Source organism: Ornithodoros turicata, chromosome 3, assembly GCF_037126465.1.
Source record: "Ornithodoros turicata isolate Travis chromosome 3, ASM3712646v1, whole genome shotgun sequence".
Taxonomy (NCBI): domain Eukaryota; kingdom Metazoa; phylum Arthropoda; class Arachnida; order Ixodida; family Argasidae; genus Ornithodoros; species Ornithodoros turicata.
In genome coordinates, this window is record NC_088203.1 from 27,821,676 (window position 1) to 27,842,901 (window position 21,226).

Sequence of the window (21,226 nt, forward strand, 5' to 3'; positions counted from 1 at the left end):
TTTATCGTTTTGATTGATTCTTTTTCAATTATTTTCCTGCATGTGTCTGTTGTTTACCGTTGGTAGATGCACCGTTTAGAGTGTTTCTCTGCTATTCATTCATGCATGTTTCTTGTTTTGTTAGATTGTTCTTCAACTATTTATCCTTTGTGTACCTCTTGTTTACGTGTTGGATTTTGGCTCTCTATTAGCTGTTTCAGTAATATTTTCCTGACTGTTGTTTACACGTTGGTAGATGCGCCGTTTAGATTGTTTCTCTGCTATTCAGCGTTAGCTCTGTGCTGTATTAAATTATTCATCATGTGGCGTTCAAAGTGTTTCTCTGACATTCATCCGTGCATGTTTATCGTTTTGATAGATTCTTTTTCATTTATTTTCCTGCATGTGTCTGTTGTTTATGTGATATGTTTTGGTTCTCTATTAGCTGTTGATCGTGTTTCGCATTATTTCCGTATGTCTATGCTGTTTACTTAATAAGAAAATGATTAATTGTGTAATGTTGGAATAATCTTCTCTATTGCGCTCGAAAATGTTCATAACTGTCAGGTGTATGCCTCCCGTCTTCAACAAATCAGGGCAGATATTATTAGAGCTGATTGTTGGCTAGGAGCGTGCTATGTGGTGAAGTTAATTTTTTAACATATTTTCTGTGTCGGATTCTTAAAACAAAGTAAAGCTTGTAGTGTCTCTTAGAATGAAAATTGTATTGTGGAAGTCAGGATAATGATTTTATGATAGTTAAAGTGATAGATTATTCTCCTCTGTTGTTTTGATTAACCAATGTATTGTTATAGATTTTATTTCCTCTTGTGTTCGTGTCCCATGGTCTTCCAGGTTCTCTGCTGTTCACATACATCTGTCAGAACTTCCTGCTATTGCACTGATGGTTCTCACGTATAGGAATATTAGACTTTTTATAATACAACTTGTAATTTTGTTTGTAATCATATTGATTAAGAATATCTTCTTTGATTAAATGTGGCGCTCGTTTCTCGTTTTGATATGGTGTAGCTATTACTTCTCTACATTTGGAGGATTGGTTCTCTATTAATGTTATGTGCTGATTCGAATTATTTCCTTGTGTCTGCGCTATTCAAATCATAAGAAACTGATTATTTGTGTCATGATGGAATATTAAAGTTAGCTACTGTGCTCGAAATTACTTACATCTATCAGGTTCTCAAGTCTCAGAATTTTTATAATAAAACTTGTAATTTTGATTGTAATCGTAATGATTAAAAATATATTCTTTGATTAAAATGTGCTATCCCTTCTGATTCATTGAAAACGTGTGATTGCCACTAATAAAAAATATTGCGTCTGATCCGTGACACCCCTTCAATGCTATTGCATCATACCTGTAATAAGTATAATCTTTGTTACATGTATTGTGTTTCTTCTGCTTCAGGTTTTTGGCCGGGTTTTTCTCCTTCACATAGAGTCATAACATAATTCCTGACACTAATGACTTGAATAAATATATTTTCACTTGTACTTTTGTGTACGGCTATCCTTTGCATGTAAATCGCCTACTGCACACCTGTTGTAGCTGGAAAAAAAATTGCGATTCAATTCGGCACAGATTGAAAAATGACGAAAGAAGTCGGCCCAGGATGAAAAATGTTAGCTGGTAAGCGCTCACGCAAACATCCGGCCACGCTCCACCCACTGCAGCAGCCCTCCACACGAGCGCCGCCTGTCGCGCACAGGAAAAAGTCGCGAAAAAATTCGGTGTGGATTGAAAAATGACGAAAGAAGTAGAGATACCTCTTTAACGCCATTGAGTCATACCCATATGGAAGCTGTGAAATTGGTAATGAGTAAGTATATTCTTTATTATGTGTATTGTGTTTCTTCAGTTACAGGTCGTGAAGGTTTTTCGGCTGGGTTTTTCTCCTTCACCTGATTGGCATCACAATTGGCACAATTCCCAGCACAATTGGCTTTAATAAATATATCGCAACTTGATTGGCATTACAATTGGCATTAATAAATATATTTTCACTCGTACTTTTTGTGTATGACCCTTCTTTGCATGTCTCTGCATGTTATAAGCTCGCGGACAACCCTCCGCACTGGCGCCGCGTGGGGAAAAATACCCGAAAAAAGTCGGCGCAGACGCGACGGTGGCGCTGCCCTGGTGGCAATATCGGTCAAATGGACCCCACCTATTACTACTCTGGAGTCCTTGTCTTTCGTAATGCTATCTCATTTCATACGCATTTGGCCGTGCACCAAAGGATACGGTCATTTTTCCAATACGATTTTTTTTTTTTCGTTACGTGAAACGTCCTATTTTTGCAGACAAGGGCACAATACATTGCCAAACGGAGGAACACCCAGGGTCATACGAGGTCTCCTTTTGTTTTGGATGATGTTGTTTGTTTGGATTGTTTGATGATGGAGCAGTGGTCATAACAGTGGAAATGTGCTGTGCAAGTTGAACCTTTGCGCTGGAGGGGACGGAGAAGTCACATGGGCAGCGTTCCTCCACTCACCGGTCGGTGCGAAGTAACCAACGTGCCTGATGTTGTGGTTGCGGTTACTTCGTTGCTTCTTTGCCACGTGAGCCGACCCACGTGGGCTCTCCGCGTCCAGTTTGTTGTGCTGGGGGTCCGCCAGTCATGTGCCGCGTTAGGTTACGTCAGAGGCTGAGATAAAGGGGAGATTAAGGAGCTGCCCTGAAGGACATGACCTACTTGCAGAGCGTATTGGAAGCGGCCTGGTGGCCAAAAAGCGCTGACAAAAAAGAGTTGACATTCTTCAACGCAAGAAGAAGCTTCTGCAAGGGTGGGTTGTTCCAGAAACGCGAATGGATACGGGAGGATTGTGCCCACATCAGTAAGGGTTCTCGTCCAAGAAGTGAAAAGACTAAAGCCTGGTTCTCAACTCCATAGTGCTGTTGTTCGGGTTTCGTCTACCTTTGCTGTACGGGTGTCGGAAAAGGGTAAGAATATACCGTTCGGCTAATTTCTCGTTCTAGCGATAGGTGCAGTGGATGCTTAGATATTCCGAGCATTTTGCAGTCTTCTGAACGGATACTGGAGAAAGGAGGGTGCGAGGGCTACCACACCACTCCCAGGTGTGCCCATTACCAGGTGTGCGCGACTAGCTCGTCGAAACAAGCTGCAAGGCTGTACAACAAGCTGCTGTCCAGAACATTTCTGCGGTAGCGGACGAATTATGATAGAAATAATAAAATGAGTTGTGATTTTGCACGACGTTGAGACAGGCGACGTTGTTATTTGATTTCGAAATAAAAGTAATATGTGTAGGCTATGAAACAGTGTAGGCCATTATGTGTAAACATTGTATAATTTTAAGTTTGTGCTATAATTGTAGCTCGCAGGTGTTGCTGTAGATTGGTTTTGTACCACTTACTGAACTCGCCACTTTTTTGTACACCCCTCATGTAATGCCCGTGGGCCCTTGAGGTACAAGAGTAAATAAATAAATAAATAAATAAATAAATAAACGCTTCAGAAAATAGAAACTCCTACGTGTTCAACCGCTTTTTCGAAACCACGATGGGGATGTAGACTTTAGGAACATTGCGCGAACATGAGAGACTGACAATGTGAAATATGGGACATGAACACGGGTTTAGATGTTGCTTTTGCAGCACCATACTCTCGAAGGCTAATGAGAGCCGCCTACTTCGTGGGGCGCCCTTCCAACTGTCACCCTTTTATGCTATAGAGTAATGGACCGGTAGTATCCATGTCTACGTGCAGCGCTATCATTCCTTTTCCTTCCAAATACCTAACCAGAATAGTGTAATGTGGGCCCACGCAGACACTAACTAAATAGTGTTGTTGGGACTTTAATTGATTGTGTGAACTTTGTAGCATGGTCTTGACAACGACGAAAAGGAAGGTGGAGGCTCGCGTGCATTGTGTGACGTAGTGCTTTGTTGGGCATTTTTGGTTCGATGGATACGAGCACGTTGAGTTTTCGAATAAACGCATTCAGGAACGGTTGGACGGGATCTGTTCCTTTGACGCTGATTACGAAAAGTTACCCATCCGTAGTTACTATATGGTGCCGAAACCCGGGAGGACAGAGGACTCCTGCAACGACTTACTGAACTTTGGACAGCGTTGAAGGGCAGGCATGCATGTCAAACCTCACGAAAAAGCGACAAGCCCTCTTTGGTCTCAACTATCCCGTCTGCTCAACGTAGCGAATGGTTTACTTGGCGGGTCAGGACAGATTGCAACGAAAGACGCGGAGGTGCTGATCGAACGCTTGCTCACGTTTCAACGCCAACTCAACGGTGTGGATGCACAAATTGAAGAAAGTGGCGTCGAGCAAGAGGAGCAAGACAAGATATGCGAGTGCGACGATGAGGTGATGACCTGCATAAAGTTGAAGTACAAAGGTAGTCAGGTTCAGCGAATGATGCCACCGCCTGCGATGACAGAACGATGATCAGTGAAAGTGAAGCTTCCCAGGCTGGAGTTGCTGAAATTCCATGGGAAACAGAAGAACTGGCACCCTTTCTGGGAGCAGTTCGACAGGCTGCTTCATCGGACATGTCTCTGTGTGACAAGTTCAGCTACTTGAAGTCGTTGCTGACGGGCGACGCAGCTGCGGCGAGCGCACATGCGTAATCTGAACGTTCTTGGTGTAGCTGAGGATTCCTACTGCTCCCTGCTTTATCCTGTACTGCTGCGGTCCCTTCCGAAGGACCTTGTTCTACAGTACAGTCGGAAGACAGCGGTGGACTCTACACAGTAAGGGACCAACAGTTCGTCGAGCAACGAAAGCGGCGATAACGTGAATACTAGGACTTTAGAGTCCGCAGTGACGAAGTATCGGAAGAAGGTGGCCGATCTTCTGCAATTGCTGGGGATTGAAGTGGAGAGCCGAGAGCGTTTAGCTTCAGTGCAGAAGACCGACAACGGGGGTCACCCTAAGGGCGTGACTCACAAGAAACAGGCGAGACAAAACGCAGCTTCAGCAGCGGCATTGCAGCACGTTGAAGGACGACCGAGTTGTTTGTTTTGCGAATCCAGAAAACACGGAACCGAGGACTGTGACGCCGATATTGTGTTGACCAAGAAAAAGGAAATGCTAAAGTTGGAAGGGAGATGCTACCGATGTACCAGACCGTATCACCTGTCACTAAGGCATGCAAGAGAAAGATACTCTGTCAGCGATGCTCTGGAAGACATGCATTTTCAGATTGCGATCCGGGTTACCAGCGGGGGGAGCCGCGCAGGGAGAGTGGAGAAATAGAAGACGCTGTTAAGTCATCAGCACCGGTGAGTCTGCACTCTACCGCTAGCAGCACAGAGAATACCACGGTTCCCCTGCAAAGCAGCCTGCAGCAGCCTGCGTAGCTGGCCGAAGGGCCGCGTCGCTAGCAAGGATCATTCTTGATGGAGGAAGCCAGCGGTTCCTTATCACGAAAAGAATGTCTAGGAAACTGGGGTACATATTTCTGGCTGAAGAAGATCTCACCGTGGAAGTCTTTGGAGGTCGACTCTCCGAGCGCACTTTGAGAAGGGTGTTGCTGACACGGGAAAGAAGAACTAAAGGGAACTTTTCGGTTGAAGTTCTCGAGACGGACAAAATTTGCGAACAGTTTCTACCAAGAGTCAGCAAGGACATCAAAGGAAAAGACCTTGGTTTGCTGGTCGCGGACGTACAATCGGGTGTGGCGAGAAGGATTTCTTTATCCTGTACTGCTGCGGTTGCGACTATTACTGGGTGTTCGTCAGTGGGAAGGTTTTAAGCCTTGGAAAGGGACTCAGGGCTACTGAAACAGCGTTTTGTTGGTGTGTCCAGGGTGCGGTCAGTGGAGACTGTGCGGTGGTGCACTGTAACAACATACTGTAACGACAACCTGGAGAGTAGCCCCAACCTCAACTCGGATTTGGTCGCCTTATTGCTAAATTTCCGGAAGTATCGGGTAGCGTTAGTGGCCGATATTGAAAAGGCGTTCCTACAGATTAGCGTCAACGACAACAACAGGGACGAGCTCCGTTTCCTCTGGCTGCAGGAAACTCTTACACCTGGTCATCCTTTGCAGGACATCGTAACGTTTCGGATGACAAGGGTGCCGTTCGGCACAACGTCGAGCCCTTTCTTACTAGCAACCACTCTCCAACACCACATCGAGACTATGGAAGTAAAGTACCCCAGCACCTGCCAGCTGCTCAGGACGTCTCTCTACGTCGACGACCTCTCAGTTGGAGAATCAGAGGAGTCAACCGACAAGATTTACCGAGAAGCCAGCGACATCTTCTGAGCAGCGTCCATGAAGCTCCACAAGTGGGCGTCTAACAGCAGTCTGATGAGAGGCCGTTTTCAATCTGAGGCGACGGGAGCCGCGCCATTGGGTGAAGTCACTGGGGTCCACGAGGTGCTTGGTCTGACGTGGAATCCAACAGTGGATGCGTTGATGTTCCTATGAGCTCCAATTCGCGCAGCAGCGGAAGGCTACAAAGCGGTTCCTTCTTCAAACAACGGAAAATACTTTACGACCCCATGGGATTCCTTTCACCTTTCCTTGTGAAAGCAAAGATTTGATTTCAACGGACGTGGCAGCTCAAGCTCAACTGGGATGATGCTCTATCGAACGACAAAGCAGAAAGGGCACAAGTGGTGCGAGGGTTTACCGCTCCTAGAGATGATACAAATTCCACGATTCTATGCGCACGGCGTGGATGGCAAAGTTGTCCGCCGGATGCTGCATATCTACACGGACGCCAGTCCCTTAGCATACGCTGCAGCTGCATACATTTGCGTCAAGGATGCAACGGGTGAAGCAACCACTTCGTTACTTCTGGCACAAGCGAGGGTTGCACCGTTGAAGAAGCTGACATTACCCAGGCTCGAACTCATGGCGTGCCTCATCGCATCGAGGCTGCTTAAGTACATTTCCAGCCATCTCAAGTTGAAGACCGACGAAATTCACTTATGGAGCGACACCATGATTGCTCTGTACTGGATCCAGGGGAACGCAACCAGGTGGAAACCTTTCGTACAAAATAGAGTGGTCGAAATTCAAGAAAATGGTTCTTCGCACTCTTGGCACTATTGTCCTAGCAAGGAAAGCCCAGCAGACCTCATGACCAGAGGAATCACGGCCAAAAGCCTAGTGGAGAACAAACTTTGGTGGAAGGGCCCAAGATGACTGGTTTACGGAGATAACCGGTGGCCAGTAGAGCAATCGCCAGACATGTACAAGATACTCAAAAATGTATTTAAGATAAGATAATAAATACTGACCTTAGAATGTAATTAAGATAGAGTATAAATACGTGAAAATTAAAGCAATTAAGATAGAGTACGAAATACTTCGAAAAGTATTTGAAATACAATTAAGATACTATTTATCCTTGAACGCAAAAAGTCACCAGTCAGTGGTCAATGCGGCGAGTCGCCGCTATGTGACATGAATCACCTAAAACACGCATACTATGCAAGCCGTCCCTGTGTGATAGGAGTCATCTAAACACAAGTCCCAAAAAGATGACAAAGAGATATCATATAACTCTAAGTATATGTGACCCAGAACAAATCAAACTCCTAGCAGGTCCCTGCTGCTGGGAGAGGTCACAATTCGCCGTTACCACGTCAGGGCACACATAATAGAACCCTCACCCCCAAGGATGAGGGTCGAGTCCGATGGATTCAGGGAATTTCCACTGAACAAGCAAGATAATGGAAAGACGAGACACAGAAAGTTCGAGAGGGAGATCTAAAATATGTAATTAGAGTATTGAGTAGAAAATACCATAAAATGTATTTTAAATAGAGTACAAATACACAAAACAAAAAGTATTGAGTAGAGTACCAAAATACTGCAAATTGTATTTAAAACACAGTATTTTAAATACAATACTCCAAATACGTACAAGTCTGGCAATCGCCAACACGGTCGTCCAGCGAAGAGCGCGAAGAACGGAGAACTGAGGTGCTGAGCGCAGTTACATCACCGGTGCCCGTTCTTTTGGAGGCATGCAAGTTCAACTCGGCGGTAACACTTCACAGGACTACAGCATGGATCATGCGATTTGTGCACAACCTCCGGAGTTCAGAGAAAAGGATCGGTCCGCTTTCCACAGACGAAATAGAAGCCGCAGAGGCCTACTGGGTCAAGAGAATACAACACATGACGTTTCATCGTGAAATGAGCAATATAAATACGAACGTAAAGCTACCGAATGCGTCTCCTCTCAGGGGTCTGGCGCCATTTCTCGACAGTGACGGGCTTCTTCGTATAGGTGGGCGACTTAATTTCAGTGACGAGACGTATAACGAACGACACCCTCTAACCGGGAAGCCACCGCTACACCAAGCTGCTTGTCATGCAGGTGCACCACCGCTTGCTGCATGCCAGTATAAGGGACACAGTGGTTCACATACGTGAAAAATTTTGGCTCATACAGGCGCGCCAACTGGTTAAGGGCGTGATCCATCAGTGCATCACCTGTAAACGGCTCCAGGCTAAGGCAGCTGACCAGACGATAGCCCCTTTACCAGCGGACCGGATAACGAAGTCACGGCCATTCGAAGCCGTGGGAATCGACTTTGTGGGACCTCTGGTCGTCAAAGTGGACGAAGACGTCCGCAAATGTTACATCGTGTTATTCGTCTGTACAGTTACGAGGGCGCTGCACCTGGAGTTAACCTGCGATATGTCGACCAGGGCTTTCCTTCAGGCCTTACGGAGATTCGTCTTTCGAAGAGGACTTTGTCGGGTCATCTATTCGCACAACTTTCTGACGTTTAAACGAAGCAAACGTGAACTGATAGGCCTGTGGCACGCCCTAAGGGATCCAGAGGTCACCGATCATTTCTCTACTTGTAAGATCGAATGGAAGTTCATCGTTGAACGGACCCCATGGTGGGGCGGCTTCTACGAGCGACAAGTAAGGACTGTGAAAACTTTCCTGAAAGGGGTTTTGGGAAGGCGGCTTCTGGACGCTGAAGAGATGCGTACAGTGCTAACTGAAGTAGAGGCAGTGGTAAATTCACGTCCCATCACCTTCATTTACGTGGACAGTGCAGAGGGCACCCCCCTTTCTTCAGCGTTTTTCTCGTGGGAAAGCGGTTGACATCGCTAGCAACGCCCAAGCGAGACGAGATTACTTCTACTGAAGCTACGCTGCACGGCCCGTGGAGCAGTCGGCAAGAAGATCTTGCTCACTTCTGTAAATGGTGGCGCAAACAATATTTAAAAGAGCTTCGTTCAGCTCATGCATCCAAAACAACCAAGTCTTCATCGTCAACATCACTAAAGATCGACGACGTTGTTAACCTGCACGATGAGCATCGACCACGTCAGCTGTGGAAGTTGTGCAGAATCGAAGAGCTATTTAGCGGCAGGGACGGCAAGGTCACGGCGTGCAACGTACGGCTACCAAACGGGACAACACGTAGACGACCCATTCAATTGCTTTACTCCCTGGACGTCGGACGTCTGGAAATGAGAAAACTCATTTGGGGGGAGTATGTTGCGACTTTGTTAATTGATTGTGTGAACTTTGTAGCATAGTCTTGATAACGACGGAAAGGAAGGTGGTGGCTCGCGTACATTGTGTGACGTAGTGCTTTGTTGGGCCTTTTTGGTTGGATGGATACCAGCACGTTGAGTTTTCGAATAAACGCATTCAGGAACGGTTGCACATGGTCTGTTCCTTTGACGGTGCTTACGAAAAATTACCAATCCGTAGTTATTATCAGTGTATTTGGAAAACAGCTCAGCGCATGAGGCCCCACAGTCCGCTGCAGAAAAAGATTGGCGCAACCTACCTGCACCGGCAGCCTCATTTTGCTATATGCATGGGTATACGAAGCACGAATGCTTTAACCACGGGACAAATATGGTTTAAAACCGCCATGTGGTGCGAGAAATGAAAGGAAGCAGCAACGAGTCCCATATAGAAACATCAGACATACCCTGAAACTGTAGGATGCTATGTATATTTGTGTTGGTTACACGCAGTCTCGTTCTAACCGCAAAACTCACATATGTAGCAGTTCTCATGCTGTAGGCTTGCGTGCACTTGGGTATGTTGCGTTGGCCTTCACTCCACTCACATAGGTAGCATCCTGGCATCCGTATCATGCGCCCTCGTGGGCTGAATGAAAGCATAGGTAGCGTACTTGACGGCAAGAAGACGCTACCCTTGAATTCCAGTGCGTCCACCTGTGTTGAGAAAGAACACTTCCATGGAATCTTTCGGTATATATCTCAGGATATCTCAGGATTTGTAATCAGCATGAGGATACGAGTAAGTACCGTACTGCCCCGTCTAATCGAGCCACCAGTGGCAAAAGGCCTTTGGCTGTATTTCAGTTCTTACAGGGCTAAAATACCGGGAGTACAAAAAATGTAATCGAAGTAGGTATTAGCTGTGGTTCTACTCTTGTGGTCACTTTTTTTTTTTGCAATTTCAGGCAATTTATGCATAGGTCGCCTTGGACGGTTCAGTCCTTACTCTATACAGCTGGCGTTCTGGTACGAAATGTAAAACCCAGTCTTACTAAACGGGGGTTGGTAATATTGCCCACATATGCACCGACATAACATTGTTTAAAAAATGTGAGAATCGATTTTTCGATTAGCGGCCGTACGACTGCCCTAGGTCTGCTGTATCCCTGTAGAAAGGAACGGGAGCTCTATGCTGTCCCCTCCCAGGGTTATGCGAGAGAACTTGACTGACACGTGACACATCACAGCGTATTAGTATAAGGAAAATGTCTTTTTCATTCGAGTGTTAACAGTCAGCTTTAGTAAACCAGTTTGCAACGTCTTTCTATTCACAATGGGGCCGCCTTAATTCCGTACGTCAAGGAGGTTCTAAGCGCATCCGGCGCGCTCTACCATTGGTGATAAAGGCTTCTTTCAAACCCTACATGAAAAAGGCCCAAAGATCCCACACGCTACACGCCGTGTAGCCAAAGCGGTGTCATCTATAGGCTCAGATGTCTGGACTGTGACGCCACGTACGTGGGCGAGACCAGCAGGAAACGAGACACGCGGATTGAAGAGCAGAAACCGTGGAAAGGGCGACCAACGCAACTAGGTCAAAGACGTAGCTCGTGCACCACTGCTGGACAACGGGACACGTGTTCGACTAAAAGGCGCGGTCACCCTGGCACGTGAACAGCGGTGGGGGCCTAGAAAGTCCCTCGAATCCTGGCATATCCAAAGGGAGCAAACAGCATGCAACGCCAACACTGGCCCACTTTATGGACCACACTTCGGCCTCGACAAACTCCTAACTAGCAGGACTGATCTGGTTGCCCCTCAATTCTCGTCCCTAACTGTCTCCCGCATAGGAGACGGAACGTCTAAATAAACGTTTTTTGTTGTTGTTGTCGTTGTTCTTGTTGTTGTGTTAAGTCGGTGGCAGTTTTGTATTCTCCAGTTATGACACCCGGCTTTTGGAGCGTCTTTGCTTACATCCGGGTACTGTACACGATACGATAATTCGAAACGATATCACGATACGAGGGACAGACGCTGTTGACGTTTTACTACACTGTGGAGGCAGACGGTACGGATAATTAACATCACATTGTTCCCATATGAGAAATCCCCAACCGTGAACTGTGAAACGTTTCGGTGTTACGCTGTTGAGAAGTGTTACGCACCTCCATCTTGATTTTCGCGTAGGCTGCCCTATACTCCTCTTCTCGGGGGACCCGCAACTCGCGTGACTTCTTCGATGTGCTATAGTCAAACGGCGTACGCTATTACACGAGGAGATTCGTACCCGCGATGCGTAAGCGGAACTCCGCTAACGCCGCGCATGCGCCATAAGAGCAACGACGTACCGCGTATCATATTGGAGATGCAAAAACGGTCTACTAAGACCCTCTATTGTCGCAGAACGTACCATAGACGGCTGGTCATCAATCTCGCTACCGTTCCAGATCGACATGCCAGGGAGCTTGCAGATAGGCGTGCAGGCTGGTTGGATGCAATCCGGTGGCGCCATGTATGTACTTCTAAACAATACCGCGTACGGATTCAGTTTTCTGTGTGGAGAAAAATTCAAAGATTGCACATATCCTTATGTCATTGCGTTTATGTCGTAAAAAAAAAGATGTCTAGGATGTGATTGGCCTTCACCTTCTCCTAATAAACTCAGCTTACCTGACGAGCCGAAGAACGTGGTCCCTCAAAATCTGACCACACGTCTTTGCAGCAGAACGTAATGGTGAAACACCTATCATTATAACGTCGAGGGTATCTTGGCCTGCTTGGGGGGAGCGCGATCCTGGTATGCCGTGCAAGGTCTAAACAGATACAAATATTGTTGGTTTTCAATATCGATATAATGTGCAGGAGTCAGAGCATGATGCGATATTACGATAGGTCACCGTGCACGTGGGTGGGCAAGGTAATGATGGCATATACACGATTAACCAGAGATAGGCAGTGAGTACTTATTAACCGGAGTAAAAACTGCTTATTGAACTACTGAATCATTGCAGCGATAGCTGAAACTATTTTACAGCGATAGCTGTATGAGGGAACCTGTTTGTGAAGGACGGCGTAGGTCCTGACTTCCGACTCAGCGCTCCATTGGTTGTCGCAGCAGCAAATCGGAGAGCACATGAAAAGATGTCAAGAGCCACGCTGCGTCGTTGACAAAAGTTACGTCCTTGTAAAAAAGAAAAAAGACGGCAGCCGTGCGCGGTACAAGTACAGGCACCACCACGACCTGCTCTATAGAAACACGACCATGACACTCGCCGATCCCCCTATGGGTCCGCTGTCCGCGGCCCGAAGCAGGGAAAACCGGTTTCGCGCTCAACATGCTCGCTAGGGGGGCCACGTGCGCACCCCACGAGCGAACGGGAGAGGGCTGCTGTAATATCGGCAATGTTTATTAGCATTGTTTTGTGCGTATGTCTACGCGTTCTTTTCGTGTATCCTGATGCGAAAGACGTGTAATGTGCATGCTTAGCGCAAGTTAGTTCTACTTGATGCAAAATACATGAATTTTCGCGCCTAGAGCCGCCTTGCTTGGGACAGTGCTTGTACGGGATACGTGGTATCCCGGGGGCCCCATTTGACGAATATCCTTGGTAAAACATTCATCGCTTCACACTGTGCTTCAACCGATGATAATACGAAGTTGAACTGAGATGAGTGATTGTGTGTTTTGTGGCGCAAAAGCATCATGGCCATAAAACGCCACAAAGGACGTAGTAATTGATGTACGCGGCTGTATTGCCATGCGCGATCGTGCTCCAAAATTTATGCGTGGGCCCGTAGTTACTTGACTTTGCGAATGAGTATGTTAGCTGTCATTTCATTGTCACTACTGGACAGCATGCAGTTTTAGTTGGTTTTAATTCAAAGTTGTACAAAGAACACAGCACACATAACTGAACAGACACTTCTTTTTATTCCATTTAATTTTGTCTGCTGACTATTTGGCAGAAATCTCACCGCATCTACTTTGCTTTTTCATTACAATCACGTGGCGCATACACTCGACACCTTCAGGACCTTTCGCGGTACGAAATACTCGGGTCCGACACTCCTTTCTTCGACTTGCAGAGTGGGACGGTGCAGTACACCATCACAAACCACTCAATGGACGACATGCGACTAACCAGAACTTCACACGGTAGAAACAGGCACCCAAGTCAGGAACGAAAACTACCGTATCAACACGTGGAGCGGCGTCTGATGTGGGGGTTACTTGTGGCGCCGCGACCTTGCAGCGGCCACTAAGAGAAACATTTTCTCCGGCGCTGGAGAGAGGCGCAAGTGCCATGGTCGTGTTCACCACACGCTATATGGCGGCCACGAAGAGTGTGTACGGCGTCTGCAGATGGGGAGTGGAGAGCACACGCCGCTGTAGAACGCGAACGGTACTCGCCCTTTCTATGTGCCAAACAAACCGCCGCCACCGGTGATTGGCTACCACACGCGCACTTCCGGTTGTTCGTTCCCGACCGCCTCTCCGTGAAGTGTTTACGGCTTTGTGGTCGGTTCTTCCGCGTTGTGGCTTGTAGCTATACGGTTTCGTCCAAGGAAGCTTCAACTATTTATTGCTGTGAGTTTAGTTTTCGTAAATGTACAGTAGTTATGTTGACAATCTTGATATCACGTCGCAAGAGCGGCACAGACAGAAACTGCGTTTCCGAGATGAGGAGCTTCCAGACCCCATGGACGAAGATATTCGGAAGTACGTCTTCTGAGGAACCTACAGGCTGCGAGCACGCGTGGAGATCGCGACATTTTCGTGCATTTCGTCGAAGGTATGAGATACTACACCAGATAACAATTCAAAACCTACAAAGTGCATGACAGCTACAACTTGTTCATAAGTGGAAAAGTAATATGTGTGCCTTCAAAGTGGGAACTGGTGGCTATGGTGTTACCTTATTTGCGAGTACAGTAGAAGCCAGTCAAAAACTGTCCAAGCTTTACTATTTCTGGACCTTGATGCAGAACGATGGAACAATTCCCAACGCGCATTGCACCTGCGTGGCAGGGTAAGTGTTGCCTGGGAAATATTTGAGTCTCTCGGCAAGCGTGTACTTCCTGCCTACTGCCTTATCCGTTAAAATCAGCGCGTGATGTACTGTAACGTGAAACCTCCAGAACCTGATTCATTATTTCTTGGCAATGGAAAACAGACCAGGTTAATGGTGGTCGTTTGTTGTACATCATGATTGACTGATGTTTTGCTTGCAGCCTTTGTGAGTGCTGGAGTCATGTTGCAGCAATTCTGTTCACGGTGGAGGCCGACATAAAATATGGATTGAATCATCCATCACCCACAGTTTCAACCCATCTTCAGATGAATTTAACTTGTATATTTATTACACTCAGTGCACTACCATAACATAGAAATATAGATTAAAAACCACGTACAAAATTCGTTTTTGTGCTGTTCTACACGTCTTTTCCTTTTTGATCAATAACTACTTTTTACTTTAATTAGCAAAACAATAAAAGCACTGAGTCTTAGCATTGGACTCCTGCAGGCAGCCCTCATTTGAAAGATAGCCAAAACCAGGAAAGAGAAAACGACAGACACCTTGATCGCTGGCTGTACAAGAACTATGTACTGACGGCCAGTCAAAGGGATTTCTAGAGGCAACCAAGGTAATGCAATCGAGCTCGAACTACAAAAACAGTGCAGTGACAGCTATGTTCTTCCGATGTTTCATAACTTAACACCAACCATTATTCGTTGCAGAAACTTGCTCCAAACACGGTCTTGTTTACAAGCCTTACTAGAAGTGAGGACACAAATTTGTATTCGTATTTATTTGCCTCAATGATACAGATAAGCAGACATAACTGTGGGGAGCCAAATAGCCAAAACCCAAAGGGCCAAAAAATTAATCCACGGAACTGCTGAACAGCAAGTGCAGCACCCTGAAGATACGACTGTTGAGTGCTCCATGAGTGAAACGCAGAGCACAAACTAACGTCATAAATGAAACACATGAATGAAAAATATATTCACAAATAGAACAAAAAAAACAGTCATGGTTATCAACACAATGTGGTGTAACGTGTGCGGCATGTGCTGCACGTTCTGCTACATGTGGCATTCGTAGGTTGCATAGTGCAACACATACTGCACTCTTAGAAAAAAGGGTGGAGCAGTTACACCTTTCAGGAAGTAATAGTTGTCGCATATGTTGCGCCTAAAAGGTTGCAAAGTCCTACCTGCTACCGATGAATGATTGGGTAACCGCTTCTGATTCGGTGAGCGAGGGGGGATATGCGCCTTTTTGTAGCAATTTGGATATATGATAAATGTTTTTACCATCCTTTTAGACCCTGTATCAGACGCTATGTTGACCTATGTGGTGGAAATTACCACCTTTTCACGGCCTTTCTTCTTAAGTGTAGAAGGGTCTTGTCCATAGTACACGTGTTCGTGCCACCTGGCCTTTTTAAATAACATATGGGAAGAACCATTTCAAAAATGCGAAATGTTTCCAGTCTCCTTATTGACCTTTCTACGTGAATTCGCACGCTTGATAGCTTTCTTGAGGTGGTGACCTCAGCACCTGAAAGTTGGTCCTTGCCGCTCGTGAAAGAGGGCATGTGGCTGTGGTATGACACTTGGTATGAGTAATATTGCTTCACGCCTGACTGCACTGGTTACAAAAATATTGCAGTCACGGGCTAACCATTCCTCCATCGGTACTCGTGCAACAAAAATACTAAATACTCAGTTTTGAACAGTATAGTTTGTGCTCGTAGCTGTTGCCTTGCTCAGACGGAATATACGTATGCCGCAACCTCATCCAGCCATCATCCCGTAATAAAGTTGTTGTTGTAGCTGTTGCTCTCTTCTCCGTGTGGATCTTGAAGCGGCCACCCATCACTCCTCTCAGCGCAGAAGGGGTTCTCGACAATGGACGACTGAGAACCATTGATCTGGAGTATCAGGATTTTCTCTACTCGGCTTTAGAATATGTATGGAACTGCGCATGACACCAAAACGTAGCGCATATCATTCTCCCAGAACCAGAAAATAGTGTACTTTTTATTGCAATACTTCTCCACGCGCAGCTTACAAGTGCCTACGTTTTTCTTTTCGTAATATTGGAAATGTTACCTGCCCTCAACTCTTATGGTGAGCTCTCATGCGCTCGGAATGCGTGTGGCACTCAAGAACGTCAGGCAAGGCGTCGACCGAAGGGACGCGAGTTGATGAAACCTTACCACCTTGTTGAGATTTGAGCGCACGTTAAGTAACTCTCAGGTGGACAAAATTCGTTCACAGATCGACCACTGTGACGTCGGTGATAATCATAGTGGTCTCGCATCAGCTTTACCCAGATTTACTCTCAAAACACATAGGGAAAAAATTCCTTGCGTCACCTCTGCCATGCCGTCAAAAATCGTCCTGAAGAAAAAAACAGAAAAATCTTTTCATGCCCCTGGCTCGTGCTTTCTTTGACGATGGGGGTTAATTCCGGACGCGAACCATCCCTTGATGATCCGTCCTCAGGCCACTCGGAGTAAAAATCGAACCTGATGTCTCGGTACCCTATGGGCATCCATCTCGTCCACCTCGTGCTCGAACTACGATTGCGGTCTTCGCTGCTTTTCTCAGACTCCACGGCAACGTCTCTATGAGAATGCTGCCCGATTAAGGGAAGATGCCAGATAGCTCAGCTGGTGTAACATGACGACTGCTGTCTTCGCTGCTTTTCTCAGACTCCACGGCAACGTCTCTCTGAGAATGCTGCCCGATGAAGGGAAGATGTCGGATAGCTCAGCTGGTGTAACATCACGACTGCGATCTTCGCTGCTTTTCTCAGACTCCACGGCAACGTCTCTCAGAGAATGCTGCCCGATGAAGGGAAGATGTCGGATAGCTCAGCTGGTGTAACATCACGACTGCGGTCTTCGCTGCTTTTCTCAGGCTCCACGGCAATGTCTCTCTGAGAATGCAGTCAGATGAAGGGAATATGTGGGATAGCTCAGCTGGTGTAACATCACGACTGCGGTCTTCGCTGCTTTTCTCAGGCTCCACTGCAATGTCTCTCTGAGAATGCAGTCAGATGAAGGGAATATGTGGGATAGCTCAGCTGGTGTAACATCACGACTGCGGTCTTCGCTGCTTTTCTCAGGCTCCACGGCAATGTCTCTCTGAGAATGCAGTCAGATGAAGGGAATATGTGGGATAGCTCAGCTGGTGTAACATCACGACTGCGGTCTTCGCTGCTTTCTCAGGCTCCACGGCAATGTCTCTCTGAGAATGCAGTCAGATGAAGGGAAGATGTCGGATAGCTCACCTGGTGTAACATCACGACTGCGGTCTTCGTTGCTTTTCTCAGACTCCACGGCAACGTCTCTCAGAGAATGTTGCCCGATGACGGGAAGATGTCGGATAGCTCAGCTGGTGTAACATAACGACTGCGGTCTTCGCTGCTTTTCTCAGACTCCACGGCAACGTTTCTCTGAGAATGTTGCCCGATGAAGGGAAGATGTCGGATAGCTCAGCTGGTGTAACTACACGACTGCGGTCTTCGCTGCTTTTCTCAGACTCCACGGCAACGTTTCTCTGAGAATGTTGCCCGATGAAGGGAAGATGTCGGATAGCTCAGCTGGTGTAACATCACGACTGCGGTCTTCGTTGCTTTTCTCAGACTCCACGGCAACGTTTCTCTGAGAATGTTGCCCGATGAAGGGAAGATGTCGGATAGCTCAGCTGATGTAACATCACGACTGCCGTCTTCGTTGCTTTTCTCAGACTCCACGGCAACGTCTCTCAGAGAATGCTGCCCGATGAAGGGAAGATGTCGGATAGCTCAGCTGGTGTAACATTACGACTGCGGTCTTCGCTGCTTTTCTCAGACTCCACGGCAACGTCTCTCTGAGAATGCTGCCCGATGAAGGAAAGATGCCGGATAGTTCAGCTGGTGTAACATCACGACTGCTGTCTTTCTTTGCTTTTCTCAGACTCCACGGCAACGTCTCTGTAGGAATGCTGCCCGATGAAGGGAAGGTGTCGGATAGCTCAGCTGGTGTAACATCACGACTGCGGTCTTCGCTGCTTTTCTCAGGCTCCACGGCAACGTCTCTCTGAGAATGCTGCCCGATGAAGGGAAGGTGTCTGATAGCTCAGCTGGTGTAGCATCACGGCATTGATATCGGTGAAGTCCCTCTCTATTCACAGTTGTTGTGTCTTTTCTTTCGTAAGATTTGTACGCTTCACCACTGAAAGGCCCTTCGTAACGGCAGCCCAGCGTGCCCGGGAGCTTAAGGGTGAGTTCTCACATATAGCGACTTGCTGCACAGCGCTAAAAAACAGCGCTAGGTTTCCTCGTCTCAGTGCTGCGAACCGCTACAAAACAGCGCTTGTCGAAGTAGAGCCGCCCTCAACTTTTCTAGCGCTATTTTGAGCGCTAAGTTTCCGTTAACCAGTCGGGAGCTTCTTTCAGCGCTGACGTCGCGGAAGCTGGGCTTTGTTTTGCTTCCGACCACTCGAAGCAGCGAGCGAAGCAGTTCTGCAAGCATGCCGTTGTGCAAGACATTTTGGTCCAGAGAACTCGCTCTGAAGGTAGCTCCACTGAAATGTCAGTGTATGGTTTTGGCTAACGTTCATGCGCTGAGATCGGAAGACGTCCAGCATCGCGACAAGAGAAAGCCGGGGGGGGGGGGGGGGTCTTTTCATGACGCTGTCTCCTATATTTTTTGTTGGCCGCAGGGCGGCGAAGTTTGAGAACCACTGCTGTCTCCGATAAATCAAGGAAAAACCTGAGAAAACACTTCATCTAGCCTACGGCATACGGTGTCCTTCCGAGTGAAAAATAGCAGACGACGTTTCTCCAAACCAGCCAGCCGGCTATACAGTAGTCACGTCAAAATGACGCAAGCAGCTGGTCGGCTCGGTCCGAGCATTGGCACCGTTGCGGACGAGCGCGATTTTTAAAATCAAATTCTGCGATATTTATGCATCTGTTGAATGAATCATTTCGCACGGTACATTTTAATAGGCGGGTTAACGGATTGGCTTGGAAAAATGGCAGTGTTTGCAGTGCTTTCTTGTCTCACAAGCTTTCTTGTCTCACTTTGAAGCTCACATGGGGACCACACACGTACCATGCGCATCTAACAAGAAACGTTTACTCGGGGTAGAAAACGCTTAAAACATCGAAAGAAATTTCCTCCTTGTCAATAAGGCCAATAGACGGCTTCATGACACAACCTGCCCTGCCCCCTGATAGCGTTTCACGCTACTTGTATGTGCTGTATCTGCTTAGTACTCGATTGATGGATGAACAAGCGCAGTTCGACGTGTTAGTCACCTCTCATGTGGGTTACCTTAAAGGTGTGAAATGCGTTCCACTACAGGACCCATATGATGTGTGGAAGTTTTACTTCAGTTTTCATGTGGTGCCTGTAAAGAACCGGGTTCAGTCGCAGTTTAATGCTAAGTTTAATCGCAGAAAGTCGGCCATTCAGCCATCAGCAGCCATATGACGCCTGGCGCTCGCAAATTGCTAGTGTGGCGCCCGGGATGGATCACGAGACCTTTTGCACCCGAACGTGACTGCCGGGAAATTAGCTGTTTTAGTCGATTGGATCGCACTAGGGGCATCGTGGTCGCTCATGTTCCGGTTCCGTCATCTGCAAACCCACGTTAACTTCGGCATGCGGGTCTTGCGGGGATAGTGCGGTCCAATTAGAGCCAATACAGGTCCCTAACTGTGCGGATGTGACGACACCAGATACAGTTGTGCAACGCGCTGCCCGGCCTGGTCGGGATCAATACAAAAAGTGCTAGCTGGCAGGTTCCAGCCGCTAGGAAAACGCAACACGAGAACGCGAGATTGCCAAGTTTTAACCAAGCGAACACAAGTGCTCAACACCTGGCAAAATCTGCCGGGAAATGGCTACACGAATTCGCCATAACAATACCCTGTCCCATGAATAGCTTGTCATCCCCGGTTTACAAGTAACAAACGTGTTAAATAACGGTGAAAATATACACTGCTTGTCTCCTGCTTTGCGGTACCAACTGCTGCACAGTTTCGAGCTATTCTGTCGTACGACTGCTCTGATCATACAAACATTTTGCGATTAATGATGTACGGTACTTGCCTTGAGGACTTTGATGATGTCCGTTGTGGCATCATGCGTTCGATCGCATGCAAGCATCGTGTCAAAAACTGAGTAGCTGACAACCCCGGATGACTTGTATGTGCTAATTACATTCCTGTCCGCCTGGTTCAAGAGATGTGTGTTCCAAAGATCGACATGCCTGGAGAGGTGAAACTGAATTAGCCCTGGAGACGCGGTAAGCTGATTTCCCTCAAACTTGTCCAGAGAGCAGCTCCTCGTACTCTCGTCTTTACTCCACGAGAATTATGCACATCAATGGGTGCCTTAAGTAAGCGTCCATTCCTCGGCGCACCCAAAGGGAGAGTATGAGACACCCGGAACTGCTTTGGGGCATTACACTGCTCTCTCAGTGATGTAGCTTCCTGTTGTCAGCTCATGCTGTGCACAGGCTGAAGGTGTGGTGGTTTTATTTGGACGACAGCGATTTCCAGGATATTTTCTCGTAATAGCAAATGAGACGTGAACTATAGAAATTTTAAAGAGACACCATAAGAGCTATTTTCTATTAAGGTGACTGCTTGGTACACCAGGTACAAACGGCGAGAGCTGCCTGAAAAGTACTTCTAATTAGCTTGAATGATACGCTTGGAAGTAAAATACAGAGGGCAAGGTAGGTCAAGGCAAGGGCTTTAATGC

The 21,226-nt window shown here is 47.0% G+C and overlaps 1 protein-coding gene across 2 annotated transcripts in view; it reads right to left on the reverse strand.

Annotated features, from left to right (window-relative positions):
• The window catches only part of LOC135388335 (uncharacterized), an 83,921-nt gene that overhangs the window by 39,149 nt on the left and 23,546 nt on the right, over positions 1-21,226 (reverse strand). For both annotated transcript variants that reach the window (XM_064617825.1, XM_064617824.1), the window contains 4 exons: positions 20,570-20,729; positions 12,122-12,264; positions 11,862-12,003; positions 9,986-10,165 (listed from right to left, as the gene is read on the reverse strand). In XM_064617825.1, coding sequence (XP_064473895.1) covers positions 9,986-10,165; positions 11,862-12,003; positions 12,122-12,264; positions 20,570-20,729 — 625 coding nt within the window. The remainder of the gene's footprint in view (positions 1-9,985; positions 10,166-11,861; positions 12,004-12,121; positions 12,265-20,569; positions 20,730-21,226) is intronic.